Here is a 19,519-nt window from a genome sequence, read left to right as displayed (position 1 = left end):
CCAACCCAGATATGCAACCCAGAAACCAGATATGCATCTCCCGTACATTTTCAAAGAATGCCCACACTCCGCAAAAAAAACCATTTAACCACTTTTAAAATTAAATTTCTTAATACTGCTATTAGTAAACTGGACGTCAATCCAGTTTATGCCTTGTTACCGTGAAGCTTGGTTTTCAAGTAACCCGGGCAAGATGTTATATTTCAAAACTCTCGTTTAGTTCAACGTCCAGTTTACTAATAGCAGTATTAAGAAATTTAATTTTAAAGGTGGTTAAATGGGGTTTTTTGCGGAGTGTGGGCATTCTTTGAAAATGTATGGGAGATGCATATCTGGTTTCTGGGTTGCATATCTGGGTTGGGAGCCTACTTTAAATGTAATCGCTGATGGCCATAAACTCCCACGCTTACCTGACCGTCAAACTGTCGCCTCCAATCTACCTGTCAAATGTCCTGATGGTAAATAAATTGGTTAAACACAAGTATTTTATGGTATCTTGAAATGACTTTACTTAATTTAATATTATGTGCTTCTAAATGCATCTAAGAGAACCTAGCAAACCTGGGGACAGCATGTGACAGCGCCCGCAATATGCAACGATACCTGGCGACAAGCCAGCTGTCGCCGAGAAATTTCATACCGGATGATTTCTCAGCGACGCGCCGAGATCCACTACGAGATCCACTACGAGATCCACTACAATTCTTTGAAGACTCCTCACGATCATGCCCGCGACACCCCGGCGAACTGTCGGCGACAGCTTAGTCGCCGGCAGTCGCCTTAAAATCGCTTAAGTGGGACAGGCGCTTCAGTGAAATAAGAGATGTCGGATGAAATGGCCTAGTACATAAAATGTTGTGGTAAGGCACAATCTACTTGCTGTAAAACGGGTACAAGACTAATTGACCAGGTATCTGGTATCTTTTTAACAATTGCAGTTGCTGGAGGAGACCGTTTTTAATGCAGGATTTGTGTTAACCTGGGCTACTGTATCCTTAATTTTGTAGGATATGGGCCCAATGCAGGCAAATGGGTCTAGCTCTGGGAGGTACTTTGGTTGACAGAGAAAGAGTTTTGAAGACGGGTTTATTTCTGTGCTGCATAACGTCTACTCTGATTTGTGGAATGCGGAGGAGTCACTGCAGTGGATGTTCATGTTAAAATGTATTTTGTGTGTCCTGTTGCTTTTTATTGTTATGACTATGGCAAATTAAATTCCTCGTATGTTGCAAAACATACTTGACTAATAAAGTTTGATTGTGATTGTGTTTCCCTATTTAAGTTGTATGTCTGCTTCCAACTACAGGACAGAAAAATCCCCCGGTAACTATTAGGTTTTTGAAGCTCTATTGTTAGGATTTCTTTCTCATTGTACGGTCTCTGGAAATTATAGATGATCTTTTAAAAGCTTTTTCCATCTTTTTTTTGCTGTGCTTTTTAGCCTCTTTGCTTCTCAATTTCAATTTTAGATAGTCATCTGCCTCATGTAATCTCTTGTTCTCTGGTGTTCAAGAAGGGGTTTAGATTCTTGAGTCACTATCTCTTCTTCTCCCCACATTACCCCCCCTGCTCCCCCCAACTTCCGCTCACTACTCTGACTGCTACTGATGTCCGTGGGTTTGCTGGAAGAAGTTGGGGCCATAACCTGAATTTAATGCTCCATTCGCTATTTCAACCTGAAAGAAATTAGATTAATTTTATAAAATGTAGGTTAAATTTGATTTAGCAACATACTTGCATTCTGAAGGAAGGTCCCAACCCGAAATGTCACCAATCCATGTTCTGCAGACCCAATGAGTTACTCCAGCACTCATTTTTTTTGTAAACCAGCATTTGCAGTTCCTTGATTCTGCATTGTTTTGGTAGGTTGATTACCTTTAGATGCAAGGCTGTTGGAAGCAAAATATTTAAGCTTTCTGCCAAGAAATAGACCAATCCAACTATTTCAAGCTCTCTCTGTTTCATGCAGGCTCAGTAGCCATCTGTGTAAATTGTACACTACAAAAAGAGACTCCATGTGAACAGACAACCCAGAGCAGGCTAGACTGATTTTGGTTCAGTTTCAGTTGCACAACCTCAGTTGCTTTCTCAGTTGAAATAGTTATGGTTATTACCATATGCCAAACCAATTTGATGTGATATCCTGTTTGTTAAAAGTGTTGTCATTTGCATTTCAGGCCCATTGGTTACCGGACTCTGGGAATCAGACAGAAGTTTCGACACTTTACCAGGTTGGAGATTTGGTGTGGACAAAGGTTGGTACTTATCCCTGGTGGCCCTGTATGGTGTCCTGCGATCCATTGCTGCAGGTTCATACCAAGATCAACACAAGAGGTAAGCCTGGCTATGATTAAATGGCATCATGAGGTTTCCCTTGAAAGGAAAACTATTCCTTAGAGTTGGCAAAATACAGTAAACCCAAGTTTTAACGGACCACTTTATAACGGATTTCGGTTTGTAGTGGATGACCCTGCTACCCCAGGCTCGCATCACCTCACCTGTCACATACAGGCCACGCCTGCCACCACCACCGGGTCTACACCCACGGGCCGCAACCATTGACTCCATGAATTCTTGCCTCCTCCCCGGCCACCAGCAGGCCGGGCAGTTAACTTGCCTGGATTCCAGGCCCAGTTCCGGACCGGGAGTCTGAAGAAAGGGCTCGACCCGCAAAGTCACCTATCCCCAGAGATGCTCCCTGACCTGTTGAGTTACTCCAGCACTTTGTGTCTTCTTGTGTAACAGCAACTACAATTATATTTTTCCACTACTTGCACAATGATAATAATCTGTTATAGTGGACAATTGGCCATAAAGGGCATAATTCCCTCCCCCTTTTGTCTGTTTATAATGAAGGTTTACTGTATTGCCAAAATATTTTTACCGTTGAAGTTGTGAGCAATCCATGTGACCAATTCACCAAAAAGCTTGTTGGGGAAAGCTTTCTAAAAGCTACAACTATTGATTTCATTGGAATGAACTGTTCTCAATTTACATATTGTCCAACACAAGACTTTTATTTTAAGACTGTTATTATGAAACAAAGTTTGCTACAAATTACTATGGTCACCATGTCACAAGTACTTGACGTTGGCAGTGCAACAATAAATGCATGCTAGGGCATACAGACACAAATTCTCACATTTTAGAAGTATATAAAATAATGAAAGGCATAGGTAAGGTAGACAGTCAGACTCTTTTTGGTTTTCCCCAGAGTAGAAATGTCAAAGCTTTAAGGTGAGAGGGGCAAAGTTTTTAAAAAAAAGAGATCAGATGATGAGTGCCTGTAATGCGCTATCATGGATGATGTTGGAGGCAGATACCGTAGTGGCATTTAAGAGACTTTTAGATGGCACGTGGATATGCAGGACATGGAGGGATGTGGATCATGTGCAAGCAGAGAAGATTAGGTTATCTTCGTATCATGTTCGGCATGGACATTGTGAGACAAAGGACCTGTTCCTTTGCTGTACTGTTTTATGTTTACACATTCTTGAGAGATTGGAGGAAGACCATCATTTGCCTCACCCTAGAAAAGTTTGCAGTTTCTCTTCCCTTGCCAAAAGTTCTATTTGTTCTTGAATGACTTAGCTAACAAAGAAATTGCAGAAGAGTTGAACAGGTACTTTGGATCTGTCTTCACTAAGACACAAACAATCTCCCAGATGTACTAGAGGACAGAGGATCTAGGCGGATAAAGGAACTGAAAGAAATTTGCATTAGGTGAGAAATAGTATCGGGTAGACTGATGGGTCTGAAGGTTGTTAAATCCCCAGGGCCTGATGGTCTGCATCCCAGGGTACTCGGGGAGGGACTCAGGGACTCTAGAAATAGTGGGCGCATTGGTGATAATTTTCCAATGTTCAATAGATTGGAGGATAGCTAATGTTATCCCACTTTCCAAGAAAGGAGCAAGAGAGAAAACGGGGAATTACAGACCAATTAGCCTGACATCGGTGGTGGGGAAGATGCTGGAGTCAATTATTAAAGAGGTAATAACGGTGCATTTGGATAGCAGAAAAAAGGATAAGTCCATAGAAACATAGAAAATAGGTGCAGGAGGAGGCCATTCGACCCTTTGAGCCAGCACCGCCATTCATTGTGATCATGGCTGATCGTCCCCAATCAATACCCCGTGCCTGCCTTCTCCCCGTATCCCTTGATTCCACTAACCCCTAGAGCTCTATCTAACTCTCTCTTAAATCCATCCAATGATTTGGCTTCCACTGCCCTCTGAAGCAGAGAATTTCACAAATTCATAACTCTCTGGGTGAAAACGTTTTTTCTCACCTCAGTTTTAAATGGCCTCCCCTTTATTCTAAGACTGTGGCCCCTGGTTCTGGACTCGCCCAACATTGGGAACATTTTTCCTGCATCTAGCTTGTCCAGTCCTTTCATAATTTTATATGACTCTATAAGATCCCCTCTCATCCTTCTAAATTCCAGTGAATGCACTGGAATCTTTCAATCTTTCCTCATATGCCAGTCCCGCCATCCCAGGGATCAATCTCGTGAACCTATGCTGCACTGCCTCAATTACAAGGATGTCCTTCCTCAAATTAGGAGACCAAAATTACACACAATACTCCAGATGTGGTCTTACCAGGGCCCTATACAACTGCAGAAGAACCTCTTTACTCCTATACTGAAATCCTCTTGTTGTGAAGGCCAACATGCCATTAGCTTTCTTCACAGCCTGCTGTACCTGCACGCCAACTTTCAGTGACTGGTGTACAAGGACACCCAAGTCTCGCTGCATTTCCCCCTTACCTAACCTGACACCATTAAGATAATAATCTGCCTCCTTGTTTTTGCTGCCAAAGTGGATAACCTCACATTTATCTACATTATACTGCATCTGCCATGCATCTGCCCGCTCATTCAATCTGTGCAGGTCACCCTGCAACCTCCTAACATCCTCTTCGCAGTTCACACTGCCACCCAGCTTTGTGTCATCTGCAAACTTGCTAGTGTTACTTCTAATTCCTTCATCCAAATCATTAATATATATGGTAAATAGTTGCGGCCCCATTACCGAACCTTGCGGCACTCCACTCGCCACTGCCTGCCATTCTGAAAAGGACCCGTTTACTCCTCTTTGCTTCCAGTCTGCCAACCAATTCTCTATCCTTGTCAACACTCTACCCCCAATACCATGTGCTCTAATTTTGCTCACCAATCTCCCGTGTGGGAACTTATCAAATGTTTTCTGAAAGTCTAGATACACTACATCCACTGGCTCCCCTTCATCCATTTTACTTGTCACATCCTCAAAAAATTCCAGAAGATTAGTCAAGCATGATTTCCCTTTCAAAAATCCATGCTGACTTGGACTTGGACTCAATGGAGTTAGGTTAGGTGAGGGGGAGGTGCAGCGAGACCTGTGTGTCCTTCGTGCTATTCCAGGCAAAAATCCAAGGTGTACAAAATAGTCTGCTTTGCCCTTTTCAGCAATAGCTGAAAAAATGTAAAATTCACCTGATATTTGGCAATTTCATCATCATCGCCAAGTCTTAAATTCGATATAATCGGAAATGCTGATTATTGTGAATGAGCTCCTATCATTTTTAAACTTCAAAGTCCAATGTACCTTCCTTCTCTTTCCTTCTCTTTCCTTCTCTCTCCTTCTCTCTCCTTCTCTCTCCTTCTCTCTCCTCCTCTCTCCTCCTCTCTCCTCCTCTCTCCTCCTCTCTCCTCCTCTCTCCTCCTCTCTCCTCCTCTCTCCTCCTCTCTCCTCCTCTCTCCTCCTCTCTCCTCCTCTCTCCTCCTCTCTCCTCCTCTCTCCTCCTCTCTCCTCCTCTCTCCTCCTCTCTCCTCCTCTCTCCTCCTCTCTCCTCCCCTCTCCTCCCCTCTCCTCCCCTCTCCTCCCCTCTCCCCCCCCTCCCCCCTCTGCCCCCTCTCTCTTTCTCTCTCTCCCTCCCCCCTTTCTCCCCCTCCCTCCCCCCTTTCTCTCTCTCCTTCTCTTTTTCTCAATTTTTAGTAAGTGTTCTTATCAGTCTTGTGTGCTTTTGATACCATTCATTACAAAACTGAAGGTATGGTTATCAAACAGACTAATTGGTTTTTCTGACTTTAGGTACAAAATTGACTTAAGGACATCTGTAAAAATGAAATCAGGTTGTTACCCAGGAACAGCTTGTATATTTTTTCCACATCAACACATATGAATTTATTTTTGTTTATCGTTGTGTGGATTAGCTTTAAGTTATTTTGTGGATAACATTTTGTAAATCCCATATAACTTTGGGGCGGCACAGTGACTTATCAGTAGAGAAGCTGCCTTACTGTGCCAGAGACCCGGGTTCGATCCTGACATTGGGTGCTGTCTGCACAGAGTTTGTGCGTTCTTCCCGTGACCACTTTCTCCCACTTTCCAAAGATGTGCAGGTTTTTAGGTCAATTGGCTTCTGTAAACCTGCCCCTGTATGTGTACCATAGAACTAGTGTAAGGGGGATTGCTGGTCGGCATGGTTCGATGGGCCAAAGGGCCTGTTTCCTCGCTGTATTTCTAAAACTCTGCCAAATGAAAATTCTTAAAACAAAAGGACAAATTATGCTTCCAAATGACATGAGCAACAAAGGCAAAATCAATCTCAGCTTGAAAAGATAACGGAATATATTCCTGAAAGGGACATTTTTAAGATTTGGGAAAAGAACAGGACTGTAGAAACAAGGTACTGCAGGTGCTGGTTTACCAAGGAAAGACACAAAATGCAGGAGGAACTCAGTGACTGGCTCAGGCGGCATCTCTGGAGAACATGGAGAAGTGATGTTCTGGGTCGAGACCCTTCTTCAGACTGGAGTCATTGGTTCAATAGTTTCTTTATTATCATGTGTACCAAGGTACAGTGTGTTTCTTTTTTTTTGCCTACAGATCAGTGAGATTATTGGCGTACATAAGTACAATACCCGGTTAGCACATAACGCAAAGGAACAGCCCACTGAGTCTATATACAATAGTTGCTAGGATTTGGTGCCATTTCCCGGTCCCAGCGGCAGCCTGCCATGGCCTGTTGCAGCTGTCACCGCCATCCAGCTGTCCAGCGAATTATTGTTCTTCTCCTTGCCCAGCTATCTTCTCTGGTCTGAAGAAGGGTCCCAACCCGAAATGTCACCTATCCGTGTTCTCCAGTGATGCTGCCTGAGCTGCTGAGTTACTCCAGCATTTTGTGCCTTTCCCAGGACTAATCTGCAGTTCTTTCCTACACAGCCTGTTTTGAAAGGTTAGTGGGCCAAATTGCCTTATCCAGTGGTACAAGGTATGGTATTCTGCCCTCACCGCAATCAACACTAATTTTGTTTTATTCCCAAGTTTGTTTTTCTGAGCGTTTACAAATCATTCCCGTGGGTGTTTGCTTTGCTCAGACTAATTTTGGGATTGCAACTTGATACTGGTTGTGTTTAAAAACATACCTTTTATAGTGATCAGGCTGTTTCCAGAAGGATTTGTAATTAGATCATTTATTTAACAAAGCTCGGAGGCTAATTTGGATCGTGTATTCAACTGAGATTTGGTGGTTTCAATTTACTTGAGTACAAAATATATTTGTTTATAGTTCATTCAACCTGCCCTCCTCATACAATGCTCCTCTAGTATAAATGACAAGTGAATAATAATTCAACTCATCGCTCCCAATCAACCAAAATGGTGAATGGCCGGATCCTGAATTGATGAGTTCTTCATTTTGTTTTTCTTAACTCGTTCAGTTAGGTACCGCCTTGGGTTTAATGTGTGTTGGAAGTTCATATTGGCTGCTGGTAAATTTAACCTGTACCCTTCATTGTGCCACCCTCCCATCCACATGGAGATTTAGTGCACCAAATTCATTAGTCTGCGGGCTTCAATTGATTGCATATACAGTGGCTTGTCTCCACAATACCATTAATAAGCATACATTATTCCTTGTGCATATATTGATTTGTGCATTCCTCTTTTTTGATTATTCGGTTATTAGTGGATGTATTCGTATATAAAATGAGGTAATCTGCCCAAATATAGTTAGTTTTCCCGAAATATTGCTAATTTGTATTTCATAGAAACATAGAAACATAGAAAATAGGTGCAGGAGGAGGCCATTTGGCCCTTCGAGCCAGCACCGCCATTCATTGTGATCATGGCTGATCATCCACAATCTGCCTTCTCCACATATCCCATGAGTCCACTAGCCCCTAGAGCTCTATCTAACTCTTTTAAATTCATCCAATGAATTGGCCTCCACTCCCTTCTGTGGCAGAGAATTCCACAAATTCACAACTCTCTGGGTGTAAACGTTTCTTCTCACCTCAGTTTTAAATGGCCTATAATTTGGATCGCGTATTCAACTGAGATTTGGTGGTTTCAATTTACTTGAGTACAAACTATATTTTGTTGATAGTTCATTCAACCTCCCCTCCTCATACAATGCTCCTCTAGTATAAATGAGAAGTGAATAATAATTCAACTTCTACAGCAATTTAATTTCCATCTATAGCAATTTAATTACTCTTCAGTGCAAACACTCACTTTTCCAGAAAACCAGTTATTGAATGAAGGGCTGTGTACGTCAAAGTGCAAAATGATTGGATTTGGAGCCGTTACGCTATGTTACGTCATGTGTCAGAGTATGGCTCAAACTCTAGTGACAAGCTTGGGTTGCCAAGGCCAGCAGGATCTCCCGGTTGCTAACCATTTCAACCTCCCTCTCTATTTCCATACTGTACTTTCTGTTCTTTGGCCTTCCCCGTAGCCTGAGCCTCATGGTAACTGGAGGAACAGAACCTCATATTCAGCGTGGGTAGCTTACAACCCAAATATATGAACATTGAATTTTTCAATTTTAGGTAACTTCTACGAACACCTCCCTTCCCCTGAACCTTGGCTGACCTTGCTCTGGTTTCTCCCCACTCTTTTCACTAAAGTCCTTCGAGCTTCACAGTTCACAACCTTGTATCCCTCTTGGGCTTAAGCCTGCTTCCATCTCGAACCTTTATCCAACCATCTGCCTATCAGGGAACCCCCTTGCCTGAGGTCATCTGTGGCCGGCTGTGATTCGAACAGCCCATTCTCTCTTCCAGCTTCCTTTCCCACTTCCCCCTGCAATCAGTCTGATGAAAGGTCCTGACCCAAAACGTAACCTATCCATGTTATAGAGTCATACAATGTGGAAACGGGTCCTTTAACCCAACTTGCCCATGTGACCAACATGCCCCATCTACACTAGTCCCACCTGCTGTTGTGATAGTCCCTGCCTCAACTACCTCCTCCGGCAGCTCGTTCCCTATACCTACCACCATTGTATAAAAAAAGTTGTCCCTCAGTCTCCTACTAAATCTTTTCCCCGCTCACCTTAAACCTATGTCCTCTGGTTTGTGATTCACCTACTCTGGGTAAAGGACTGTGCATTTACCCTATCCATTCCTCTCATGATCTTGTACACCTCTATAAGATTACCCCTCACCCTGCACTCCAAGAATAAAGTCCTAGCCTGCTGAACATCTCCCTATAACTCGGGTCTTGGCAACATCCTCGTAAATCTCTGCAATCTGCACCATTTCCAGCTTAACAGCATCTTTCCTATAACAGGGTTACCAAAACTGAACACAATATTCCCAATGTGGCCTCACCAAAGTCTTGTACATAATCTCCCAACTTCTATCCTCAATATTCGGACTGATGAAAGACTGTGCCAAAAGCCGTCTTGACCACCCTATCTACTTGTGAAGCCACTTTCAAGGAACTATGTATCGGCGCTCCCAGATCCCTCTGCTCTATAAACACTCCCTAGTGCCCTGCCATTCACTGTGTAGGTCCTGCCTTGGTTTGACTTCCTAAAATGCAACATCTCACACTTGTGTATTATACTTCATTAACCGATCAAAATCCTGCCACAGTTTTTGACGACCGCCTTTGCTATCTGTAATACCACCCACTTTAGTTGCATCTACAATACCATCTACTTTAGAATAATCTACAATACTACCCATTTTTGTGCTTCAGAGATGCTGCCTCACCCACTGAGTTACCCCAGCATTTTGTCTTTCTGTGGTTCAAACTCTACCCACTAACATCTTTATTATGTGGTGCAATTGAAAAGCCATTTCTCTGGAGACTGGGAAAAGAGATTTAACTCTGCAAGCCCCAGTCTGAAGAAGGGTCCTGACATGAAGCATCATCTATCCATGTTCTCCAGGGATGCTGGCTGACCGACTGAGTAACTCCAGCACTTTGTGTCCTTTTTCTCATGCATTGACTCTTGGGTTGATTGTGCCATAATATTTGCAGTGGCCTGGGAACAACTTATTTAACTTGTACAATTCATGTGGAGAAATGGAGAAGATATAAATATACCAATAAAGAATAAAACTAGGCTGATCACAACACAATAAACCACCAAGTTACTTAATTTCAGATTGTGTGGCCAGCCATAAGTAATTTTAGACAATGACAGGTCCACTTTCGGGTGCTGTCTGCGTGCTGTTCGCACGTTCTCTCTGTGATTGCATGGGTTTCCTCTGGGTGCTCTGGTTCCCCCCCACATCCCAAAGATGTGAAGGTTTGTAGGTTAATCAGCCTCTATAAATTACTCCTTAAGGAGTAATGAGTAAGTGGCATAACATGGAAATAGTGCAAACTAGACGGGTGTGCACCCGCTGGGTGCAAATCTCTGCTGTGGGCGGTCCTGCGGGCGCGGCGACCCCCCTTGGGTGGAAACCTCTCCAGCGGGCCCAGCAACCCTCCCCAACTGACGATCCGTGGACCCGACTGGGGAGTGTCCTCCGGGGCCGTGGGCGGGTGAGGGGGACAGGGAAGGGAAGAGGGAGCCACTCACCTTGGCCCTGCGCTGCGGGCAGAGCGAGCCGTGGATGCGAAACATCTCCTGCAGCTCGGCGGCGACCGGCAGCGACGGCCATCTTGTTTGACCCTCTGCCGATGCGCTGCACCACGGGAGGAAGGTCAGGCGCGGGGCATGCCGGGACGGCCGCAGGTCCTCCCTCTGGTCCTCCTGGTGGCGGGGGGCGCATTTATTAAAGTTTATTAAGTTAATTGTTTTTAAAAAGTAACAAAACTTGATTTATCGAGACTGCGGGGGAATTGTGGGTAGGGTTGGCCTAAAATTGTTGTGCTATTGTGTACTGTTTTGGCTCTATTTCCAGAACAAATATCAAATACATCCATATTCCCACAAACCCACAAACAAGATGAGAGTTTTAGTAATATCTAGATAGATAGATGAGTGATCAATAGTCGGCAAGCACTCAGCGTGCCGAAGGACTAGTTTCCATACTGTATTTCTAAAATAAACTAAAAACTAAAAAACTTTCAATTGAGTGACTGCTCAACAGTAAACTGTCAACCCAAAGCAATTTGGAACAGTCAATGTTAACTTGGCATAAATATGGTGCCCTGGCTATTGTTGGCAAGTCAATGGTTCACATTTTCGTAATTGTGGCATATTTTTACTTTGTTTAATTAGAGAAACATGGTTTCCAGATAGTGATACTACTTGATTTAATGTGTAGACATATAGTGTGTGTAGATGTGACTTTCACATGTCTTGAAACACATTATTTTAGTCCAGGATTCATTATCCTGTGAATCTGATGTTTAAAGTTAGCACACCATTTTTAAACAGTTGTATGATGTTCAAAGTCTGTTTTTCTTGCAGGTGTCTGATTATAAGTTGTAATCTTTGGTTTGTTGGTTCAGGTGCTCGTGAATACCACGTTCAGTTTTTTGGGACGGTGCCAGAAAGAGCCTGGATCCACGAGAAGCGAGTAGCCACCTACAAGGGACGTTCACAATACGAGTCCCTTGTAGCAGAAACTGCCAGACAAGCCAGCAGTGCTGCAGAGAAGCAAAAGGTATCTACTGTGAGAAATTAACTGTAATGGTGAACACAAAGGGACCTAAGTTGAGCATCATTAAAGTCTGGAACTCTCGACTAAAAACTTTGATCAAAGTTGTTTGATTCAAAATTTGTGCCCCATGTAGACACTCAGTTTTCCATTTGAACATTGCTAATTTGTTGCTTGAGTGTCATCTGATTTCCTTCAGGTAAGGACACCTCCCATCATCATCCACGTGAAGTTCCGGATGCACCCTTGTTGTGAGTCTGAACTTCCTGCTCAGCTTATAAACAACTAGCGGTGGACAATAAAGCCACAGCATTGCCAGTGACATCCACGTCCCATGAAGGCATCAACACAATTTCCCAGACCCTTAATTACTTTTCAAAGTTTGTAAATCTCCTGCTGAGCACTTGTATTTAGTGAAAGAATTAATGCAAGATCGTGGAGTTGGTTTAAGAAAACAACGTGGATAGGAAATATTTAGAGGGCTGTGGGTCAAACGCAGGACGAGCTTAGATGGCCATCTTGGTCGGAAAAGACGAGTTGTGCCGAAGGGCCTGTTTCCGTATCGTATGACTCTGACTCTCTAACTTGAAAACAATGTAGGAGTAGGCCCCGGCCCCTCAGGCCTGCGCTACGACTTGAAATTATCATGGCTGATCTGCCCCATCTTTGCTTTTGTCTCAGTTCACCATCTTCAGAAAAAAGGAGAAATATTGTAAATCGGATTGAATGTTGCCAGAACTGCAATCTTGCTCCCAGTTTTAGCAAGACCAAGGAATGATTTGTTGACTTCAGGAGGGGAAAACAGAGAATCCACGAACCTGCCTTCATCGACAGGACAGCAGTGGAAAGAGTGAACAGCTTCATGTTTCTGGGCGCGCATATCCCTGAAGATCTGTCCTGGACTCAGCACATTGATATAATCAGCTCCTCTATAAGAGTTGCTGCCTTACAGCGCTTGCAGCGCTGGAGACCCAGATTCCATCCCGACCACGGGTGACGTCTGTGCAGAGTTTGTATGTTCTCCCCGTGACCTGCGTGGGTTTTCTTCGAGATCTTCGGTTTTCTCCCACACATGAATGGCGTACAAGAATGTAGGTAAATTAGCTTGGTAAATGTAAAAATTGTCCCTGGTGTGTATAGGATAGTGCTAATATGCGGGGATCACTGGTTGGTGTGGGCCCGATGGGCCGAAGGGCCTGTTTCCAAGCTGTTTCTGTAAACTACTCAGGAAATAGAGGCGTGGATGAGTTTTATTTGTGATTGTATCAATGTGCTGGGCCCAGGATTGATCTTCAGAGATATGCCACCCCAAGCACTTGAGGCTGTTGATTCTCTCCAGACTTGTCCTATTGACGTAGACAATTTTGTGGGTCCCCAGCTTTTCCATCAGTCACTTCTTGGTTTTGTGTACATTGAGAGCAAGATTGTTGTTCAATCAGATTTTCAACCTCCTTCCTACACTCTGACTCATCACACTACAGCAGAGGAACAGCCCTTTGGCCCACAGTGTCTATACTGAACAGAATGCCAAGTTAATCTCTGCCTGTAGGTGATCCATATCCCTCAATTTTTTGAATATCCATGTGTCTATCTAAAAGCCTTTTAAATACCACTATCGTACTTGCCTCCACTTACATCCATGACAGCCCGTTTCTGGCACTCATCATTCTCTACATAGTTTAAAAAAAAAACTTGTCTATGATCCCTCTATACATTAATGCCCTTTAAACTTTGCCCGTCTCATCTTAAAGCAATGTCCTCTCATCTTTGTTATTTCCATATATAGGTAAATAGGTTCGCTGCCTACCCTATCTAATCCTCTTAATTTTATGCACTTCTACCAAGTATCCCCTCAACCTCTGACACTCCAGAGACCACATTCCAAGTTTGACCTACTTCCTTGTAGCTTATAACACCTAATTCGGTTAGAATTCTGATTAATTTCTGCACACTCTTCAAAACCTCCACATCCTTCCTGTAATGGGGCAACCAGAACTGCATGTAATACACCAAATGTGGCCAAATCAACGTTTTATAGAGCTGCAACATGAAATCCTGATTCTTGTACACAATGCCCTGACTAATGAAGACAAGTATACCATATACCTTTTTTCCCCACCCTGTCTACTGGTGTCGCCACTTTAAGGGAACGATGGACTTGGACTCCAAGATCGCTCTGTACATCAATGCTGTTAAGGATCGTATAATTAACTGTACACTTTCTCCTTACATTCGACCTTCCAAAATGCGACATCTCACACTTGCCTAAATTAAACTCCATCTGCCACATCTCTGCCAATATCTGTTCTAAATCTCGTATCCTTGGATAGCCATCCTCACTGTCCACAACTCCTCTAAATTTAGCTTTGTCTGCAAACTTATTAATCAAGCCATCTTTATTTAAATCTAAGTCCTTTACATCTATATCATAAACAACAGAGGTTCTCGCACAGATCCCAGCAGAACACCACTGGTCACTGATCTTCAGCCCAATTAACAACATTTTACCACTGCAGTTCTGATTCCAAACTACCAAGTCAACAAGGATCATGTGCATCTTAATCTTTTGGATCAGCCGATCACGAGGAACTGTTTCCTTACCACTGTGTGAGGGTCACTGGCCTATAATTTCCTGGATTTTCTCTACTTCCCTTAAGCAAAGGAACAACATTGGCTACTCTCCAGTCCCCCGGGACCTCTCCTGTGGCTAGAGAAGATTTCTTCTCACAATAACATGGGATAAATCCCATCAGGCCCTGGAAATGTATCCATCTTCAAGAGACACCACACCAGCCTGATCGCAATCTGCCCTACCATATTAGTATCCCCCACACTGATCTCACTATCCTCCATGAATTCCCCGTGGTGAATACAGATGATTAGTACCCCACCTACATCCTCTGACTTCAATCATAAATTCTCTCCTTTATCTTAAGCTCCTAGCTTCTCTCTAGTTATCCTCATGTTGTTAATGAACATACAAAAGCCCTCGGGCGGCTTTCCCTTCACAGATGCTGCCTGATCCTCCAGTTCCTCTGTCACTGTTTTTTTGCTCAAGATTCCAGCAGCTGCAGTCTCTTGCAACTCCTTTGTAATTGAATATATTTTCATTTTCCCCTGCAGATTCTGAAGCCCATCGCACAAAGAATCCGCCCTCAGTGGGATGTTGGCATATCTCAAGTAGAAGATGCATTGAGATTATCTCGGGAGGACAGGGTAGAACAATACACCTTCATTTATGTGGACCAAAAGCCTGATTCATCAGCAGACACAACGGCAACGTCATTAAATCTCGATGTGCAGAGAAATGGACCACATGAGAATTTATCCAGTCCTCCAGGTGAACGGACAGCAATGCAGAAAGCAGTTTTTGCAGCCCCTGCTACTAATGATGCAGTTCAGCATGCACACGAGGGACAAGCAGATATCAAAGAGCCTGCCCCCAAAATGACTTGGAGAACAGCTGCAGCTAGAAAATCCCTGCCACCTTCTCTTTCAAACCTCAAAGGGAACCAGGCTGAGAAAAGAAATGGTGGCAGCCCTGTCTGTGAGGTGTTGCCAGTAAGAAAAAATGATCAGGTATTTGAAATCCAGAAGGGAATCACCTATGGGGAAAATGCCGCTGTAATATTTAATTGTTAATTTAAGCGTCTAATTGTCCCTGAAAGAATTTCCTGCTGTTGATGTTGCAAAATTGTTTTAAGGGTATAGGAAGATGATATTTAATTATTTTACCCCTTGTTCTATTTAATAACAAACTGTTGATGATTGTGCGTGCATGTCTTGTATAAAAATTGTCCAAAGGCCTGTGGATTGTCATAAAATAATTTTTAAGTGGGTAAAGGAATTAGATTATATTTCACGTCCTAATAATTATTTTCTGGCCATGCTCTACATTTGCAGTCTTATCTATAGGTTCCTCTCTCTTAAGCTTCCTTCTCCTGAATTTCACGTTTCATATGCTTGGGTCATTGATGACAACAACAGCAATGGGGACGGAAAATGAAAGAAAGCCAAGCATCCACTTCTGGTTCTGTTCTGTTCCTTCTGTCAGAAAGAATGTTGGAGGACAAAAATTGGCATTGCCTCTGAAGCTCTTTCTGAGCCAAATTGCCTGTTTTTTTGCCTCGTGCTTGTCTTTTAAATGATTGGCCAAATAATGAGGTACCGGGAAAAATAGCACGATTCGTTGAGCCCTGTTATGCGTCAGTACCTGCATAAGGTGGGGAAACGGGGACCAGGATCAAATAGACAAACAAAACCATTCCTAGTACTTCACAAAACAGGTTGAATTTTTTTAATTTGTGTTTCCTGCCAATGTCTTAGACAAAGATACAGAATTACCTTGAGTTTCAGAAATTCTTGAAGAGCGTGCAGTGATTTTTTTCATTGATTAATAGATGCTTTTTTTAAATTGGAAACTGAACTAACTTATTCTGGTGGCAGAATGTAAAATGTTGATGGTATGTGTGGACACCTTATTCTGAGGTCGTCTCACCACGTACTGAAGTCTGAAGAAGCGGCCAGACCCAAAGCGTCAGCTACCCCATTTTCTCCAAAGATGCTTCCTAACTTACTGAGTTACTCCAGTACTTTGTGTCTTTTTTTTTTGTAAGCCAGCATCTGCAGTTCCTTGTTCATACTATATACTGGAGCTGCTGAACATGTGTTTGTTAATGCGTTTTTGTTTATTGTGGATACATTATAACAGTTTAGGATGATGGGTTGGGTACAGTGTTCAGTATTTTAGTTTTGATGGGTTGGGTACAGTGTTCAGTATTTTAGTTTTGATGGGTTGGGTACAGTGTTCAGTATTTTAGTTTTGATTTTCCTTGGAGCTTAATAATACAAGTAATCCATCTTGTTTGTGTATTCTACTTTAAAAGCTACAGTGATAATTTGAGATGATATTTCATGTGGCATATGTTCCTGACAGTCATATAGTTAGTTTTAATGCATGTAACAAAGGCCCTTGTCCCAAAAGTCATGTGTTGCCGCTTGGCATTCTCTCATTGATGCATGCGTTGCGTTGAATAAAAATGTCAATCCATTTAGCTGATTACAGTTGATGTTTTTAAAATGGTGATGAGCGATTCACCGTTCCCAGAAGAACAAAATTAGCAGGGGATATGGATTATTGACAGATAAAAATACCTGGGGATTTAGAAGCCAGCCGTTTGAATGCATGAGAAGGCTGAAAACATGTGAAATCAAAATTTCAAAGATGGCAAAACATTGTTCATAACTAGATTGTTGAACATAAAAGTTCCATAGCATTCAACATCAGTTCCATTCCAAGTCCAATTGGCCAAAAGCATGACCTCTGTAATTGCCGTGATACACCTAGCTTCATACGATGCATAACATAGAATTCTTAATACTTTTTGGTCTCCAAGTAAAGACTTTCCATTAATAAAGTAAATAATTTTCTAGCAAGTGATCTTCTAGACTTTTAAAAATAAGTTAATGGTTATGAAAAGATTCTGGGGCTGTGGCTGAAATGTGGGATGTATATTCACGATCTGAGCATGCAAGTTAAAAATCTGCACGACCATCACAATCATCTTCTTAAAGAAAGCTTGTTGCTTTGTTTCCCATCAAGAGTGGGGTGCCTCGGGGAGGGGGGACGAGTGGTTGATGGTCTTGGCCGTATGTAGATAACACTCATTGTATTCCCAGAAGGGAACGAATATTAAGACGGAACCATCACCAAGAGACGTGGATGAAGCTCTGATTACACCGATAAGCTTACGCGGTGAGAAACGGGAAGCGGAGTCTCTGCACTCGTGTTCGCATGGAGAGGCACATTCTGCTTCATCAGGTAAATCCTCATCGTTGTTCCCTTCATTACGAAATCTTGACTTTCTCCACTCGCTCTCCCCCCGGAGAGCAGAAAGAGGTACAGTATGTAAGAGTTTCAGTAGCATAATGGTCAAGTTACTGACTAATCTCCCCAGGCCTAGGCTATTGATCTGCAGATGTATGATTTAATCGTATCCTAGCATGCCAGGGGAATTTGAATTGAACTAATTGATTACATTTAAAATACAGTGAATCTAGAATAAAAAAGCTAAAACAGGCATGGGAAATACAGAGTTGTTGTAAAACCCATTTGGTTCTCCAATATTTAAATTCTCTGTTATCCTTGCACAGTCTGTCCTATATATGCACTTCCTAAGCTCTGGGTTCTGCTGAAACGTCACTAACTTGCAGCACTAACTCTGCTTTGCTCTCTATAAATACTGCCTGACGAACTCGGTAATTGCCGTTTTTCTGCTTCTGTTGCCACCACGGATGAGGGTTGACTTTTGACTAGCGTTAGTCTTGATTACCATAATTCTCACCAGTGAACCAACCAGATTTGCCCACATTTTGTGTACATATAATTTAAACCAATGACTTCCTCATGGATCAGTGAAAGGGGAACAGCTTGAGGAAGCTCTAATTTCTCAAATGACTCATAAGGACTTTTTTCATAACCTGCAACTGGCCATTGCTTTGTCTTTGCATGTGTACTGTGCACATTTGTACTGAAGAGAAAGTCGTGGAGTCACCCCAGGCAAGTCTCTCTGGCACTGCTGATTTCATTAGCTTGCTGCCCTTTGAAATATGTGTATAAACCGATATAGGAGCATGACGCATTGTATATTGTCACCGGTCAAGCAATTTGCAGATTATGAAATGAAGCCAAGTTGATAATCCAAGTTTGAAGTTGGTGAAAATGTTTGGAGTTAAGCCAAGCATGTTCCGGCTTTTGTGAACATTGAACGAGAGCTTGAATAAAGCTTTGTTCTCTGCTGAATTTCACGATTGTCACAAATTTTAATTGTTCACAGGAAATGGGCGTTTATTCTTAGACTAGGATTAGTGGCCCATTCCTAATCGCCTTTAGCACGAGTTGGGTAGAGAATGTTTTCCTGAAGCAATGTTGGGGGTTTACCAACCACTCATAAAGGAACAATGAAATACTGTTGGGAAAATGTCCAAGGGGAAATTACAGGCGTTGGTGCTTTTGTCCTTTGTACGTGACAGGGTTCATGGTTTTGAAAGATAATATTTCTAGGCTTTGCAGTACATCTTGCAAATTATACACACTGCAAAAAACGTAATGTCTAATCCTGGTATATGGCAATTCGAGTGAGCTGGCTTATGTTCGATGCTGTCAAGATCCTTTGAGCTGGACATGTCCACACGAGAATATTGCTATTCATTTACGACTTGTCCCTTTATGGATGGTGGAAAGACTTTTGTGAGCCTGGGTGCAAGTCAATTGCCACAGAATGCATGGTCTCTGACCTGTTCTAATAACCATGGTATCTAACTTTATCCAATAAATACATGCTGTACCTTTATTGCAATAAAAGATCTTCAAGCAGTTTGAGACTTTGAATCATATCGATGGAACTATAGGGCAGACCTGGTCAAATAGGTGGGTTTGAAGAAGTATCTTAATGGGGAAAATTAAGTAGAGAGGTTTCGGGAGCTATTCCAGACTTTACGACCTAAGCTGCGAAGGCAACCAGTAACAAAGTGATTTTAAAACTAGAGATGCTAAAGGAAGAGTGCAGTAAACGGGGAGTGATAATATCAAAGAAAATTGCCAAAACTCGGGAGTTGGGAAGGACATGTGAAACCCTGGGAAAATTGGAACTCTCATTTGTACACTAACAAACATGGATGTTTA

General features: G+C 42.6%; 1 protein-coding gene across 5 annotated transcripts in view; it reads left to right on the top strand.

Moving 5' to 3' along the window:
- Positions 1 to 19,519, top strand: part of nsd3 (nuclear receptor binding SET domain protein 3) — an 89,152-nt gene that overhangs the window by 21,510 nt on the left and 48,123 nt on the right. For all 5 annotated transcript variants that reach the window (XM_078429082.1, XM_078429081.1, XM_078429079.1 and 2 more), the window contains 4 exons: positions 2,178 to 2,334; positions 11,687 to 11,841; positions 14,959 to 15,414; positions 17,515 to 17,656. In XM_078429082.1, the coding sequence (XP_078285208.1) occupies positions 2,178 to 2,334; positions 11,687 to 11,841; positions 14,959 to 15,414; positions 17,515 to 17,656 (910 nt within the window). The remainder of the gene's footprint in view (positions 1 to 2,177; positions 2,335 to 11,686; positions 11,842 to 14,958; positions 15,415 to 17,514; positions 17,657 to 19,519) is intronic.

Source organism: Rhinoraja longicauda, chromosome 36 (assembly GCF_053455715.1).
Source record: "Rhinoraja longicauda isolate Sanriku21f chromosome 36, sRhiLon1.1, whole genome shotgun sequence".
Taxonomy (NCBI): Eukaryota; Metazoa; Chordata; class Chondrichthyes; order Rajiformes; family Arhynchobatidae; genus Rhinoraja; species Rhinoraja longicauda.
This window is presented reverse-complemented; position numbering and strand designations above follow the sequence as displayed.